This window comes from Dryobates pubescens, chromosome 17, assembly GCF_014839835.1.
Source record: "Dryobates pubescens isolate bDryPub1 chromosome 17, bDryPub1.pri, whole genome shotgun sequence".
NCBI lineage: Eukaryota > Metazoa > Chordata > Aves > Piciformes > Picidae > Dryobates > Dryobates pubescens.
This window is the reverse complement of record NC_071628.1, coordinates 955,926-973,782: the sequence shown is the minus strand read 5'-3', so window position 1 is coordinate 973,782 and position 17,857 is coordinate 955,926. Positions and strand designations below refer to the sequence as shown.

At 44.7% G+C, this 17,857-nt stretch overlaps 1 protein-coding gene across 4 annotated transcripts in view; it reads right to left on the bottom strand.

Annotated features, from left to right (window-relative positions):
* IGF1R (insulin like growth factor 1 receptor) overlaps positions 1-15,066 on the bottom strand; it is a 173,869-nt gene extending 158,803 nt beyond the window's left edge. For 2 of the 4 annotated variants that reach the window (XM_054169112.1, XM_054169113.1), the window contains exon 1: positions 14,876-15,066. In XM_054169112.1, the coding sequence (XP_054025087.1) occupies positions 14,876-14,978 (103 nt within the window). In that variant the 5' untranslated portion in view covers positions 14,979-15,066. The remainder of the gene's footprint in view (positions 1-14,875) is intronic. The other 2 variants (XM_009899005.2, XM_009899006.2) reach the window with 1 other exon arrangement.
* Between the last annotated feature and the right edge of the window lie 2,791 nt (positions 15,067-17,857).

Here is a 17,857-nt window from a genome sequence, read left to right as displayed (position 1 = left end):
AAATCAAGTTGTTCTCAGACAACAAGATGAACCATCTTTGTTTTGCACCCTTCTCAGTTTTCTACAATCTAAACATGGCAGCATTAGGAAAAACTTGCACACATTTTCCAAGGAGAAAGTCTCCTCCTCCTAGTTATTTGTTTCAACAGAGCCCATCAGAAGGCAGACCCATGAGAAGTTTACAACATTCATCTGAACAGTCGGAAGTCAGCAGAGAGTCTTTCGCCCTTCAAAATACTTTTGAAAACAAAGATCTTTTACATGAGAATTTTGTGAGGGATACAACAAGGGACAGCCTTACCTCACACCCCCATGGAACTGAACTAACTTTCCTAAAGTGATACTTGAAAGCTTCTTCATAGACTGCTTCCAAACATAACTTGGAACAGTACATATCCTCCACTGAATTTCTTCCAACAAATCCCCTTTCAGAAGCATTTGCTCTCACGTAAGCAATGTGGGGAGAGTTTAGTAATGTAACTCAATAGCTCCTAATAAATAAAGGTGTTTCTAACAGTAAGTTCTAGCAGGGAAGGGAAAGAAATTTTGCATCTTACCTGCACAAGTTACTATAGTGTTTCTAATTAGTATCTGTCAAAAGTGCGTTAATTCCATTTCACCACAAGAAAAGAACAAAGCTTCAGAATGCCAAGATCGAGGATTCAGCAACAGGTTGGACTTGATGATCTCGAGGGTCTTTTCCAACCTGGTTAATTCTGTATTCAATATAATCAATCATAAGCAATAACCAAGAAACAGAAGAATCTCTCTCACACACAAGGCTGCTGTCCCTGCACCCCATTTTCTATGCCTGAGCAGCCTGACAGTCATTCTGCAGTCATGCTGCAGAAGAGCACCAGACTTCCGAGGTAAACGGTACCTGGGAGCGGAGGGGTTTCAAGATAAAAATCTTCTGAGCTCAGTGACAGAAACACGGGTCAATCAGAAGAGATCTCCAATACTGAGACAACTAAGAAGAAATCTCGAGCTTCTGGCAGTAGCAACTCTTCCCTCCACCTTGCTGCAGAGCATATTTTAGTACCCAGATGATCATTCCCTGTAGGTAATTTAACTTAGGCTATCACACTTTCTTCAGAGCCCCCCATCTCAGACATACACCTGTCTCTATAGACATTTTTGTACTAACACCCAGAGCAGTATTGAATTACTTTAGATAGAGTCACTTCCACATTCCACCCTCAAACTCCCCTCCAAGAAGTCATCAGTCACTCTCGGCTTTCACACTTCGGTAATTTTGGAATCAACAGGAAATGGAGATCAATTGTGATTTTGCTAACTCAATAATGACTCATCACTCAGCTCCCCTTGGCCTTCAGATTCGTCTGAAGAGACACGAGAGCAAGGCCCAATTAAAAATAGCAAGTCTGGCTTGCACACAGTTAACACTCGGTTGTCCTTCGGATTTGCTATGGATTACAACATATTCAGGTACCCTGACATACCACCACACCATGACCATCCTCCTGATCTGCCTGGCAGATTCCCAACCTAGTTACAATGGAGCTTGCTTAGCTTAATTAGGGAGAATAATTGAAAAATGTAATTACATAAACCCACTGCATGCGTTCTGCAACATCTGTCACTCGATTCGAGCAAGCCTAAGGAAGAGTTAACTCTGCCTACCAGTGCCCCTAACAAGTGACAACGAATCTTCTATTCTTTATGAGAATACTCTCTAATCATTCATTTCTGCTTACATAACCCCCATGCCAAAAAAACACATTTGCATGAAATTAAAAGTCAATAAAAAATAATTATTTCATTTCCAAAAATAGAAAATCATTTTCTACAAACCACTTCCATGCCTTCTCCTAAAAATAACCTTCATTACAAATCTAACATAAAACCTTCACAGCATGTATTAGGGCAAATGCCTACTGTGATTTAAACAAAAATAGTAACTGTATAATTTACACCAAAAGAAGTTTGGACTGGTGAATTTAGTGCTTAGTGCTCTCTTGGAGCCACCCTTTGCTGAAAGGCTAAGATAGCTTTTACATTCAACAGCTGCTTCTGCAAGTGCCTCATTTCAGTTTACACAAATGGCTCAGTTCAAGAAGCACTTAATCCCAAATTAAAAAGGGCTCTTGCACACAAACCTGTGACACAGTCAGTGGGCAAGGTCTATGAGCTCTAAGCTGTTGAGAAACAATCACAAACTATTTTTTTGTTGATTGAACACTAAGGCTCTGAACAACTGTATCCAGGGCATCTAATTATTTACATTAAGGTGCACAAATGGTAGAAGCTATTCTTTGACCCAAAAGCCTCTACTTTCCAAAAAGGATGTCTTCTCAAATCAAGGTGTTCCAACAGCTGTCAACCAATTAAAAAATCCAGCTAAAATTATGCAAAATTAAAACTGTGCATTTAAAGCCAGCTCTTACTGCTTGTTGTCTTAAGTCACTATGAAAATCATTCTGTCTCAAAGGAAAAAAATTGTAATATGCTAATAGTGCTCTGAGGCCTTCATATTGAGGCCTTTGGATTGGTTGACGGGTTGGACGCGATGATCTTGAAGGTCTCTTCCAACCTGGTTTATTCTATGTATTCTATGTATACCAAAGAGTGAACAAACTGAAGGACAAAATGGACCAAAATTCACATTTCCACCAGAAAGTTAAAGCTACAGAGAGCTGTAATGTCCTGTGGAATAATTGTCTAGTTCTGTAAAACTCTGATCTAGCCCTCTACAGCTTTCACTGAAGCCTCTTTGCTAAACAAACTCCTCATATTTCAGTAAAAATAATCCAGACACCTTAAGAAAATGGCTGGATGGTAACAAATTCACAGCCATGTCAGTAAGAAGCTCCTGCTTCTGCTGGTAGCTGCCCCTTTCCAGCAAGGGGTGGGCTGCAATGCTGCAACTCGGAGCCGATGCAGAGAGCCTTTCATTCACATATCAAGTGCTCCCTAAACCAGAGGAATTGCTTCCCCTTCCAGTCCCAGAATCCTGCATGGTGCACACCTATGTCATAAAAACCACCTTTCATGGCACAGACAGGAAAAGCACTGCTCATTGGAGAACTGCGCTAAAGCAACAAATTCCTTTCCTTCTCCCTTGCCTTGTTCTCAACCACACAATCCCATCCCCTCAGGCTCTCGTCACACCCAGTGTAACTCTGGTTAAATCAGCTGAGAGGAAAACGTACTCTTCCACTCTCTGAATATCTCAGCAGTTACGATGGTGCGCAGCATCTCACAGACACACAGCCTAAAACAATGTTAATCACTTTCCAGGCACCAGGCTCAAGGCCAATAAAGCCAGCCTTGCAGTCATGCTCTTCTTCAGCCAAGGCATCAAGGAGCCACAGAGTGAGTGTATGACACCATCAGAAGGTAGAGTATCGATGCAGAAGAAGAGTGGTACATACCCAGCTAGGGTATGCAGACATGTTAAATGAAGCATTCCTTCCTCTCCCCCTGCAAAAATTGGTGCACACAGCAACTGCATCCTCAGCCCCTCTGCTCCTCCCTTCCCACTTCCCTTTTAAAAACAAGATTGTCATCTCAGGACGTCTGGGCGAAGTTGCAAGGATGTTAGAGGCATGAGACTCTACAAGTAGTGACAGCCATCCTGAGGTCAGAGAGTATTTTGATACCACAGTAAACAAGGTCTGTGGCCTTGCAATAAGCATACATGCAACAAGCAAGCAACACTGGAGAGCTGCACATTTTCATGAGCAGTTGCTCCTGATGAAAGAGAAGGCTCATGGAACAAACAGCATCACAGGACATCATTTTAGGGAGGCCAAACAATGCTCTAACAACCACAGCTTTTGTTTTATTCTAACTGCATGTGACACCAGGTAATCACAGGCCTGTGAAGATCTGGGGTTTATTTTCAGTCTAATATACTATCAGCCAGCTGATTCCAACGCCCTCATACTCGTGCGAGGAGTACAGTTTCTGAGTACCTGACAATGCACAGCTTCCCAGCGGAAAGTGCCTTCACCTAGTTGACAGAGTCACACACACAGCAGAAGTCACATTGGCGTTCTGAAACTAAAGGTCTTTAGACTCCCCTCAAGACAGGATTTCTCGGTATGTTACAAATGGGGTAGGAAATACACGTACCCGGAGGAGGAATACAATTTCTTCCCAACCCCTGCACACTGTCAGCTTCTGAAGCACGAGATGTGATCACTCCCTATTTTAGCATTCATGACTACCGATGCTGTTGCTCACAAAAATTACCTCGTCCCTTTTAAAAAGCCAGTTACAGTATTTAACTCCAGGGGGGGTTATGCTCAGTTTGTGGATGGATAGAAGTGAATGCACTGGTAGTATTTTGCTGTATTTTAGTTACTGTTCATCCAAAAAAAAATAAAATAAAATTAAACCACTTTAAAGAGACCCTTGCACCCTTGTCAAATCAGTCACTTAGCCTGAACGTGCACACTTGAACACAACTGTGCAGCATTACAATACAACATCTGATGCCTGCAATCCAATTCTCCTGCTCTCAAACACTGCAATGTACTGCAGAAAATTTTAAAAATAAAGTCACTGATATCAACTACAAAACCACCAAGAAAATCCTCAGACAATGTTAGCTTACCCAGTGGAATGTGTAATTCTTGTCTTCATACTATTACTTCCTTTCATGAAAAATACTGGAAATATCTTTTTGCCAGGTTAACCAAGTCTGACTTCAATCTTGCTGACATCTGTTAAGTACAGCTGAATAATTCCATTCATATGCAAATGATACAGTAAGCCCTGAGTAGCAGCACTTGCAGAGACTCCCTCGCAGAGATGAGCATTTACTCTGCACAAGTCTAATCCGTAGTGATGTATCTGATATGAAATGAGGCCCAAAAAGTACAGTCCCAACAACTTACAGCAGGCGTATTTTCAGCCTTGATGTTGTCATTTTAGTTTTTTTTCTGTTACTTTGTGAGGTATTTTTAAATATTAAAGAGATGAAAGACTCGAGAGCTGAGATTGCATCTGTTGCCATCACAATTTAACCACAGTCCATGTATTTATACAGTGGAATCTCCAAAATAACACTGCATCTGTTAAGATGACAGGTTTTTTCCATGGGCTGTGCTGCCTTATAGCAGTTACTCCAAAGTTACTGCTTTTGAAGTGGGGATGGTGACCCACTCGAAGTTCTTTTTGTAATCTTCCTCACTTGTAAAGCTGTTGTTTCTCAGTATGGCACGGGAATAACAAAATCGAATGCACCTCATCAGCGGGCATTTGGCACTAAAGCCTTAAGGCTAATGGAAGATGTTTATTTAAACAACGAAGTACTAAAGGAGATACACAAAACACAAACCACGTAAAAACAGCTGTTCCTTTCACATGTGTTTCTGCAGAAGTCTGGAACCGTACAGACACACTGAAACGCGTTTCTCTCTCTGGATCTTGTTTCTGTAGGGTAACAACTGAATCAACCTGAAAGGACTTCTGCTCGCTCACTGGTAACCCTGGCCGTATTTTAGAACTACAACTCATCAAAGCACATAAAAGTGCAAATTTTAAAAGGGACTCTCAAAGCCTCGTTTAAGTATTAAACAGCTGTTATGTGCCTCTTGCTGAGACATAATATCAACGAGGTAGTCAGCCTACTCCACTGTGACAAAAATACAAACACTTGATTAGCATGCACACAAAGACAACAGGCAAGCAATCAAAACCTTCAGTCACCCCCAGACAGGACCTGGGCAGGCTGAGGTCACAGTCTCAAATCAAGGCCATACTCAAGTTTGGAACAAATGTGGCTTTCTAAAAGCCCCTTTGATGGTGACAACTGCAAAGACTCAGCTTCTATCACGGGTGTAGCCACTTGAAGATTGGCAAGTGAATATTAATGCAAGATACTGAAGGAAAACCTTGGCATCCAAGATACATAAGCAACGAGACTTCCTTCAACTTTCGGCATCCTCCTGCCCTTACAGATGGTCATAGGCCCTGTTGGTTTGCAACTTCCCTTCCCCCAGTCTCTGCACCTCTCACCTCTTGATGAAGAACTACAGAGCGCACACAGTAACGGCAACTTCTATGCCTATCTCAGCACAGCTGGATGCTCAGCCCCTCCACACTTCCAAGGAGACATGGCATTTGCACATGACCAATAAAATGCACATACAAAGAAAAAAGTTTCAGTCACAATGAACTGAAAAATATTAGCTGCCATCAACATAGAACCACCAAAGAGAAGCAGCAGCTAAAACTCCTGTCCCAGCAGGCAGGCATCATCACAACTCCAGTGGGCTCCCCCCTCCATCCCACTGGATTAGTGCATCTGTGAACTCTTAAAGTTTGTGCCAACACCATGTTAAGTGTCTCTTAACATTGGTTCTCAGCTAAAAGAAAGCTAAAGATACCTGAAAGCTTACCAAGAACAATCAACTCCATCAGTATTCTGGAAAACAAACCACATCCCCAGTGGGATACATGAAATTTGACTGAAGAAGGCAATAGTAACAATTTAACCACACATCAAAAGCCCCAGGAGAAAGCCACAGAAACACCACAATAAGATTAATTTCTGCACTGGCAGAGGGCACAGAGGATAGGACAAACAAGGTATTTCCAATTTGATTCCACCTCTACCACTACAGCCAAATCTTACTCCAAGACCAGCTGGGCATTGCAAACACACATTTGTTCCAACACTACAGTGCCGGTCCCTGCACTCCTCCCATGAGGTGTCTGCAATGTGCTTTCAAGCCTTTCAGGTACATACTACTCTCACACAAAAGGACTCACAGGGATGTAGCAAAGACAGCAGGGAAGCAAAATGACTTATCTGTAGAAGGACAAAATGTGGAGATAACTCTAACCTGAAGCCAATACAAATAATGAGGAAATCACCCCAGTGAGATGCAGAGATAAAGCCCTTCCAAAGATCAAGCCAATTCTCTTTTAAAAGCTTGGTTATAGACGGTTTCTTGGAACAGACCTTTCTCCAAGATGCTGCACCCATTTGATTAAGACTTCAGATGTGAATTATCCACCTCTATAAAAAGACCTTCCACTTTCAGAGAAACCTTACATTCTCTTTGAGGGCTGCTCTATCACACATCATTTCAGGGTTTTTTCACTACATCATAAACTACTTCAGAAGCTTGCTACTCAAATATAATGAGCTGCCCACAAAATCAGAAAAACCAGCACTGTATCTATTTATATTTGGGGAAGCTGGCTTTGCATGCAAGAGATGTGGAATTATCTTTCCTCACCAATAACCTCTTTCAAACACAACAGCTCAGCTCTTGTGAAGTCTTCCTGTGCCTAAGTATCAGCAATACTTCTCCATTTGAGTGCCGTGATCCACAAGCAAAGCAAATAATGTCCCACTAAGTACAAGGGAAAACCTCCTACTACCTTGCTAAAACACTTCTTACAAACCCACAGCAATGCTAACACAAAAGAGTAAATAAAACTATGTGATGCTATCCACAGCTACTAGCAGATCCTTTCCACTTCTAAGTTTAGAGAAGTTTCAGCCCATAAATGCTCTCCATGTTTCAGCAGAAATGTGTAACTACATACAACGGGAGCACCTTGGGTCCTCCCCACCACTTCATCTCATCTGTCTTACATAAGACCTGCCACTACAACCCAGTTCGAAGATAATGATGTACTCCATACTTGAGAATCACACATTCAGCTGCAGCTACCTACTGTATACCAGTAGTAACAAATGGAAGAGATACTTCAAAGAGCACATTATCCTAGCTCTAATTTATGCATGCTCCTTCTTACCATCAAGCCATTTATTTTAAACCTGTCAGATACACTTGTATTGTAGCATCATGAATAATTTAAAAAGTAATCTGTATAAACCAAGCTTATAAACTTAACAGCAGGTACAGTACCTTTCATTCAAGCAGACTGCTCTCTGATAAAGTACAAGAGATCTTTGACTACTTCAGCATGTATTCATGTGTTCCGAACTTCAAATAATTCTTCTTTGCTTCTTCCAATCCAGCCCTCTGCTATTTTAAGTGTTTTCTAAGTAGCTGCTTAGATGAGTACTGTACTAATATATGAACTCTTCAAAAAACTACAAAGCTTCTGGAAACAATTAGCAAAAATGACCAACTACCCACAAAACAGCAGGGGAAAAAAAGCAGGTGAAATTTGCCTCTTTCACTAAGAGGTCTGACTATTATTTACATTTAACAGATGTCGTCCCTTTGTCACACTGCTCCTCCTCCACAGGGAGAAGGTATGGTCAGCAAAGAACTCCAAAAAAAGCCCACCTGTTAAGAGAAAGTGTTTTGATCAGAGCTGATGCTCACACCTCCAAGTAAACAGAGCTATCTTTACAGCATGTAATGGCACCAATAAGAGGTTTGCAGATAACACTGGCCCTGACTGTGCACAGAGCTACTTCAACAACATGTGCCTCGCTGGCAACATCACAAACGAGCTCATTAGGTCACTGGACTTGCCCAAAATACACATCTTCACAAAATGAGTATTCACAAAGAAGGACACACACCTATTTATTGAACCAGTAAAGCACATACACATACAGTTCACCCATTTCCTGCTTAGTAAGTTTTTCAGCTGTATAACATACATTTAAGTCAACAGCACAGCATCAAGTTCTTAAAGCACAGCCTGGTTAGCACTTTTCTTCAGTGACAATCTTCACGTGAATTACTGCTCCAGGATTTTACCCAAATTACTCCATACTGCTACAAAAGCGATACATTTACTGTTCTACCAAAATATTTGCCAGCAGATTTGTTCCTCGAGACGAATGATCTTCATTTTTGCAAGAGGACCAATTTTACCTTCCCAGCTAGAAAGGACTTCACACCTCAAGAAAGCACTGTCTGGGGAGCCACTGTAATATACAGATGATTCCTTCTGCTCCTACCATCAAGTTTACAAAAACAAAACATAAAATACAAAACAGAGTAGCAGAAATGTATATGCCTGGATATTCCAAAATTAATAAACAAACAAACTGACAGTAAAGTGTACAAGTCATATGCAAATCAGTATGTAAATAAAGAAGGAAGTTTTGCCTTTCAGCACATTTTAAATAATCTTGTGCCACAACAGCATCTTCTTGAGGATATCAACACTGAGGAAGTTAATTGGAGTCTTGAAAGATATCCTAAGGGAACTGCTCATGTTTAGCATTTGCAAAGGTTAAAAAGGAAAACTTTCAGTGATCAATGCAAGTTAAACCTTGGTAACACACCACCAGCTAACATCACTTTTGCCAGAATGCATCTCCTTAATTAACAGGGAAAATATTAGCAAACTTATTTAGCAAAAACAACAAGCTCTGCCTAAAAGATCTACAGCCCATTTCTGAGTTTGAGGACTAAACACAGCTCTGTTTGCAGAGCACAGAAATAGATGAATGAACGCTCTAAGCTGCTAATCGTTTGCTGGTCTCAAAGTTTGTCTCAGACAGTTCTGGACACAAAAAAGACAAATATAGCACTAGAGAAATCAGTCCAGATTGTACCTGTCATGACTTGGCTAAGAGGGAAAAAACCCAACCCAAAAAAGCCACATACAAGACAGGCTGGCTAACAACCACAAATGTGTCTTCATCAACTCCTGTTTGTTGAGTTCTGCTTTTATACAATAAAAAAAAGTTTGAAACTAAGTGGCTTTCATAAATCATAAAAACTAATCCAACTCACCTACACAAAGAAGCTGTCTATACAATTTACAGTGATAGAAAAATTATACACGTCAAACGTATCAAAATACTAAAACAGTATTTCTACCTTTCAAACACATCACTGCACTCCTGAAATCTTTCTGAACATGGAACTCTCAAAAGCAGCATGTTCCATTACCACCCAAGCCCAGAAACCTTAAAAGCTCAACTTTGTCAGAAAGACATTAAGTAAACTGAAACAAATCTGTGACAACTTTGAGTAATTGTCTCGGGAGTCTCATAATTGAACTACAGCTCTTTTAAGAGATTAGCATACACAATAGTTTTCAGTAATAAACTGCAGTTTACCCCTTTCTATGTGGGCACTTACACACAAAAATAAACAGTTGCAACTTGATAACACCACAAAGCATTTCCAAATGTCAAAGCTTTCCAATGAAATCTGAAAAAGATTGAATTTCATAAACCAAAGTCGAACTTCTTCAGAAAGTTGGCTCCTCAGCCATCACCTTCTCAAGAAAGCAATGCTTCTGAAGTTCATGAATTTAACTACACGCAAAAAATAAACAGATAATGTCTCTAGATTATATCATTTAATTCGGTACATTGAACTGCAGGACCATTACAGGTGATGAGCTAGAAGTTTTCTGTGTGGGATCATAAAGTTAACATCACCTGAGAACAACAGGTTTCCCACATGTGTTATTTTCTCTTTCTCAAAGTTCAGGACCATAAACAAACTTCTCTCCAATGAAGTCTGCAGTAGCTCACAATTCACACAGATGGAACATACACACAATATAATTAATCATTTAACAGAATTGCCTCTTCTGGTCTCACTGAATTAATGGTTGCAGTGCTCACTAGTAACATCTACCTCGCAGCAGTCAAAAGGAAACAAAAAATACAGGGGCAGAGAAAAAACTTTCAATCAAACATGAACTGAAATTGTCCTTTCGAGCCAACAGTTTCAACCCTAAAATGTATCTTAATTCTAAATGTTAGATGGTTTAAAAAAAATTAAACATTTTCCAATCTCCTCAATGAAAACATTTTCCTCCAAATTTTCCTAGCAAATGTCAGTTTGGCAGAAAATTAAAGAGGATTTGAAACAACTTTTCCCAAGGTAACGTACACCGATAGAAATTAATTATTTATCAGTGAAAACAGACTCTAAAATCATCACATGGAAATTCCTCAACACCAGATTTTGCATGCATATTTCCAGATGAAAACAATTTCAGTGTCAGTGGAGTCGTGCTTTGCCTCTACTCTAGAATTAGACTGAAGGAACAACTGGTCAGGGAAAAGCTGCCATTAAAACTAACGCAAGAGTTTATCCAAGCTGAGCAATTTCTCTATCAAACCAAATAAATCATGCCTTCTCCTGTACTGAAATTAAACACATTTGTTTTCTCAATCTTTGCAGCCCCTTCCTTTCCTCACTTCTCACAACATACTTAGGAACTAAGCTAAATTTCCTTCATGCAAAGAGTATTTATTTTTCTCAAATGTTGGTTCAGCACTGAAACTTCTAATACTCACTTCCACACCCATTCCTGTGCCTTCTCACGTTCTCAACACATTCTGCCTGATATTAGCTAAGTCACTACCATTTCCTCACCCTTTCAGTTTCTGAGTCATGCAAGCCTTTGCTCCAGTTCTGCTATGGAAATGCTCTGAAAGCACAATCTAACATGATCAAACAGTCAAAGTACACTACTCTTTCCTATGGACTCTAATCACCATCACTCCCTGAACACTTTGCTCCTCTCCTCCTGTTGAACCCAGCTGACACCAATTCCTTAAACGCTCTGGCATTTTCTATTCACAGCCTCAATGAGAGAGGGAATTATCCAACTCATACTTAACGACATTCACTAACCACTAGGCATATATGAAAACTCTGATGTGAAGCCTAGGTGTGTGTAACGCTCAGGAAGTCATGAGGGTTTTTACTAAGCAACCCAGGAGAGAAATTAAACATCAAGCATGGGCTACTGTTTATTAACATCAGAAACATGACATACCGCCTGGACAGGCAAACAAAAACTCAGAGCTAACATGAACAGATCAATCAAGATATCTGAAGTATCATCAGACCCAAACTCATTATTTTTCTTGGGAACACTTGACCTTTTCCCTTTGTACTCACACCGTACGTGCAGAGATGTACACAAAGGTGAAAATCAAACCCCCATCACGCTCAAGGTAAAAAGAGGAAGAAAACACCATGTTTATGCTTCCTCTTAACCCCACCTCCAGGATGAAAATCTCCAACAGTTGCAGCTTTACACATCAAAAGCACTGTTAGACTAGCACATACTTTAACTTAATGAAGGGTCTTATTTTCATTTTGGGGCTGTTGTAACAGAATCTCAGGGAAATCCCAGAATTTTTTGATGATCACTTTTGAATCAGAAGCTTTCCACTGAAGCTACCTGAATCCTAAAGATGTTTCTGTCATATAACCATGAAGAGATTATCTATAATTTAACATTAAAGGGATGGGTCTCTCCCCTCCAGTTGTAACTCCTTTGTATTCCTATTTAGGAATGCCTTGCTTGTTTGACCGAAAATGGAAGTGCCTTTTAGCTATGACACAGTATATATGAAAAACAAATAAAAATTAAGATTAATCTTCCTTCCACTATTGTGGGGAGAGAGAAGAATATGAAGAGATGCAAAACATCTGCTCTGAAGATCATTTTTCCCCCTAACAGCAAAATTCTTTCAGCAATAACTCGTGAAAACAAAGGCTATTAAACTGTAAACTACAAAGACGATCTATTAGAGACAGTATTCAGCTAAGACAAGTTTTTCAGCATATCTTCCCCTCTTTAAATGACTAGATCTTCAGAAGAAGAAATTTCAGTTGGGAGGTTCTTAAATGGGTCATTATAGCTAAGTGGCAACCACAAACACTTAGGACTGGAACCTAAAATGCTAGCATTCTGTTCCTGTGCTATTTTATTGACAGAGCTGGGCAAGCATTTTTATTCCAAAGTGTTCTGTACCAGGTAAGACAAGGAAGAAAAAAAAAAAAGCTGCAAGCATCTATCCTAGCACGTTAAGGACATGCCCTACCTCCTCCTTCTCTCCTGTTTCTCCATGCTACTGAATCCTTTGTAAGCCCTTCCCCGAAGGACAGCACTGGGATTTGGTTTTTAAACTCAGAGAGAAATCTCTCTCGAAACAACTCTAGCCAAAAAGTTCAACTCGTGGACGTAAGACTGTGGCTCTCCAGCCCTAGCTGGCCATAGCAATACACCAAAGCCTAAATTGGGCCTTAATTTGCAAGGAGTTAATTGGCATTCACTGGCTAATGAAACACAGTATTACTCAACATGCATTACAGATTCTATCCATGAGCTTCTTGCACATTTTTTTTATTTTGCAGTTGGCCTCATCCAAACCACTTCCCTTTCTTTTCAGCTTGACACTACTTTTACAAAAGCCTTCCTAGCTCCTAAACTCTTTACATTTAAAATGGAGAAAATTGATCCCTCTGTTCCTTCCCTCCAACAAGTACCTTTTTGAGAGTGCACACAACTCTCAAGGAGTAAACTGAAAAACACACGGCCGACGAAATACAGCATCACGATGCAAAGAGAAACATCCCTGCTTCTGCAGACACCGAAAGAGAGGGAGCAGTTTTTAAAATGGTTGGGCTCCACGGCACATTTCTATTTCCCTGTCTACAGAGACTCTCCACAAAACAAGGGGAAGGATAATTTCAAGCAAGAGCTCCTCAATCCAGCGTGAGCCCGACACAGCGAAAGAAAACCCATCAGCACCGGGATGATTGCAGTCTAATCAATCGCAGCGCCAGCCATCCCTACCCTCTTTATTTTCCCCTGTGCCCAAAGGGGGCGGGCACTGCAATATCACCGCAGGTTTGAAAGGCATGAAAACAAAACTCGGGGCTTTGGCAACTCCCAGGCAAAACAGACAGACCAAGCGATCCGCCGGCGATGAACGGCAAGAGGGACTCGGCCGCACAGCACGAAGCACGCTGCGCTCGCACACGCGGAGGAAGCTGTGCACACGCGGAGGAAGCTGTCCGCACGCTGCTAACTGCACAAACCCTGTTGCTGGGTGCAACGCAGCTGCTTAAAAAGCAAACCTCACCTCTAAAAATACAGCCCGTCCGGGCATCAAACGCTTCTATTTACGCACAAACGTAAAATATTAACCCATACATTTATTTAAAATATATATATATAGTAACAGCAGACTGTGACCTTTAGATTGCGGGATGCTGTCGTAACTGTACCCCAAGCAGGGCGAGTGAAACCCTTCCACGGCAATAAAGCGGCAATAAAAGGCAAGGCGCTTATTTCCAGGAAACCTTCACTCACGATGGCAGGTTATTGCATACAGCTTCCAAATATTGACAAAGATCAAGCGCCTTCCATGCGGGGAAAGCAAGAACAGCTCTCCCCAGCCTCCAAGTGTTTACTACGCAGCTCGCAGCCCTGGCCGCAGAGGTCTAAACACTGCGCCCGGCTAGGGAGGGGGGTTAAGAGTAATACGAGGGTCAGGTGGGGGAAACACAAAAGAAGGGACGGCCGCCCGCCCTCAAGTTGGGGGCTGCGGCCCTGCCAACCCCGTTTGTCAAACCAGCCCAGGGAAAGAAGGGATGGAGACGTGCAGTCCCGGGTTGATAAACGTGCCAGAGAAGCAGATGCGTTACAGGAGGAAAACACGCAGCTCCCCGCGGGCTGGGGTGAATCCCGCTCACCGCGGCGGGAAACGGCGCGCCTGCCGGCAGCCCCTCACACACGCACCCCCTAAACACCCCGGGATCCCCTCAAGCACACACCATCTAGCACAAAAACATCCAAACACACACAGAGGGGAGCCCCTCACACACACACCCAAACACACACACAGAGGGGAGCCCCTCACACACACACCCAAACACACACACACGAGAGAGCCCCTCACAAGCACCTCCCCCTCCTAAACACACAGAGGGGAGCCCCTCACACACACATACACCCAAACACACCCAGGCAGGGCGCTCCTCACAAACACACCCGCGGGGAGCCCCACACACACCCCCCAAACACACACGCAGGGAGCCCCCCACACACACCCCTAAACACACAGGCAGCCGAAGCCCTCCCACCCTCTCGGAGGCAACCCCTCACGCCCACAGTGGGAACCCCCCCGGGCTCCCTCGCACGCCCCAGGGGCCCTATGGCGATCTGCCCCCCACCCCTGACCGAAACGCACCGTACTCACTTTCCCCATTTGTTGGCCACAGACAAAGTGCGGCGAAGATGAGCAGAAACCCCCAGACGACGGCGAGGGACCCTCCTCCAGCGCCAGACTTCATTCCTCGTTAATTGGCCAAAATCTTCCTTTCCGAAAACAAAAAAGTCCAAAACTGTTCGTTTGCTTTTCTTTCCCCGTTCTCTAAAAATAATTAAAAAGGCAAAAGGCGAAGGAGAAGCAGGATAAATAAATCCACGTTGCCTCAAGAAATGAAAAAAAAAAAACCAAGACCCTTCGGACTGGCAAACCGGAGGGTTTCTGAGGTCCCTGGGTGTTGATCTTCCGGAGCAACCACACCAAAAATACACAGATATTCAAGATGTATTAACGGCAACAACAACAAGGCATTGAAAGCCCCGGGGCGACGCTGTCTCCGGGGCGGCGGGGCGGGCTCCGGGGCGGGGGGCGCCGCCGTCTCCCCTCAGCGCTGGCTGCAGTGGTACATCGTGCACAGGAGTCGCAAACATGAGGCACATCGGAGCTGGCAGTCTGCATCTTCAACCTCCATTTTCAAACACCGCACAGAGAGGCAGCGCGCACACAGACACAAAAACTGGGAGGGCTGCAGGGGGAAGGGGGGGGGGGGGGGGGGGGGGGGGGGGGGCGGGGAGCGCGACCCAGACAATCTTATTACAAAACAACAACAGCTTCTCCGTCCCTCGGCACGGGCCCGGGGCTGCCCTGGCGGAATCCCCCCGGCTCCTCTCCCCGCTCAGCGAGGAGGGGGGTGGGAAAAAAACCACCACCCCACGCACAACCACCACCCACAACAACACCACCACAAGTCCAGCCGGCTGCAGAGTCGAAATGCGGAATTTGGAACGAAAATGAATTAAAAAGGCTTCCCCCCCCTACTCCTCCTCTTCCTCTCCTCGGCGCCGCTGCCACAGGCTCCTTCTCCAAAAAGAAAAAAAAAAAATCCAGGACACACACACAAAGCAGCAGCAGCAGCAGCAGGGCGAGCGGAGCGGCTCAGCACCCCGCCTCCTCCCCCCGCAGCTCTGCTCGCATCCCTCAGAGCCGCCTTGCCATCGCGCCGGGGGCGGGCGGGGGGGGAAGGGGGGGAGGACGACGACGACAACAACAACAACAACAACAAAAACCACCCAGCGAATTTGTAAATCCTTTTCCTTTTTTTTCCCCCTTCTCTTTTCCCTCCTCCTCTGGGTGTGCGCGCGCTGCAAACCTTCCCCTCACGCTGCCCAGCCCAAGGAAGGGGGAGGGGGAGCCGGGAAGAGGTGTGTGTGTGTGTGGCGTGTGTAAGCCGGGGGGGGAGCGGCGGGGGGACGAGGAAGGCGATCCGGTTTGCTGAAGGTCAAAGCCCAGGAGCGCTTGTTGCGAAGGGTCTGTAATTCCTCCTGGGAGGGAAGGCGGCGGGTGTGTTGGGGGGGAAGGGTCTGCTGCTCCTCCCAATTAATTCGCCGCTCGCTTGCAACAGGGTTTGCGGCGCTCTGCTGCCGCGTCCTGCCCCCCCTTTCTCCTCCTCCTCCTCCTCCTCCGCGCTGGCTCCCTTTGCACGACGGAGAAGGAACGCTGGTAAACAACAGCCTCGGCGTCGCTCCGCCGCGCCTGCCGCCGCGGCTTCTCCTCTCTGCGGCCGCACGGGGACGGAGCTCGCGGCCGCCCTCTCGCGCTCCCGCGCGCGCGCACGTACGCTCCCTCTGTCGCGCAGAGGCGCGCGCCTCCACACACACACTCCCCCCTCGCGCGCGGGCTCCCCTCGCCCAGGCGGCGGCGGCCACGGCGCGCGCGGAGGCGGCGGCGGCGGAGTGCGAGCGGGCGTGAGGTAAAAGCCGGAGAGGCGGCGGCGGTAGCACGGAGCGGAGCGGGAAGCCTGAGGCGGCGGCGACAGCGACAGCGCGGGCTGCTGTGGGCGAGGGGCCGATACCGGGCCAGGCCTACTGCATCTGCTCCGTCCTCGGCGTCGGAGCTAACAGAGAAAGGCGGCGGCAAAGCCCCGAGGGCTAGGGGCGCAAACGAAAGCACGGCGGGAGAGCCGACGAGCGACCCCCTGCTAGAGGAAACACGCCTGTCTGCTGAAATTAAACATGTACAGATACATATGTGACGGGACTGAGTTAGGAGCACGGATAAACACGGAGCGTTGTTTTCACGTGGTCTGTTTATTTATTTACTGCGTTTAAATGCAGTCCCTCTGGGCCGATCACCGGAAAGCACAGGCAGAGCCTGAGCCCTCGGCTTGTACGGGTGGGAGGGGAGGGAATGCCAGGGCTTGGCACACCTGAGGCAACAAACGGCTGCGCATATCCCCTTCCGTGCCCACAGCCTGCAGCGAACGCTCTAACATTGCCGGTCCCGCACTTATTTCCCCCCGTCTGCCCAAGCACCAAGTGGGGATCGACTGGATCAGCTAAAGGAGAAAAGGTTTGGGCTTTCCGGGATCGGAAAACGTGGGCCGCGTTCCCACTGCTTCACCCAAGCTCTTAGTAGCCGTGCTGCATGGCATGTGGGTGTCCTGAGTAATCACAGATTTGTTGCAGTACTTTGGCATGGGGAGATACCAGAATGATGCTGAAGTAGAAGACCGCAGACAACTGTGAGCATTAGTTATATTATCGTTAAAAAAACACAAGCAACCACACCTACATTAAGAAGCATGCAAATGCCACATTATTAATGTGAATGTCAAAATTGCATTCAATTCCTCCCAAGCATTGTGTACTACAATAACCTTCATTTATGTTACTATATAATTTTCCACAACCTTATACATATTTTTCTTCTCTGTGTGTTTTTATACCACTTTCCTCATCAGAGTGGCCAAGGATTGTTGTCTTAGTTACACATTAGCTCTCATACCCCTCAGGAAAGTTGAAAAGGCTTTATTCTCCATCTCAGGTGTTAGGGGGGAAATGGTCATGGAGTGCAACAGGGCAGAGTTGTCACACATGCACGTGTCCAGGATCATGGCAATAATTC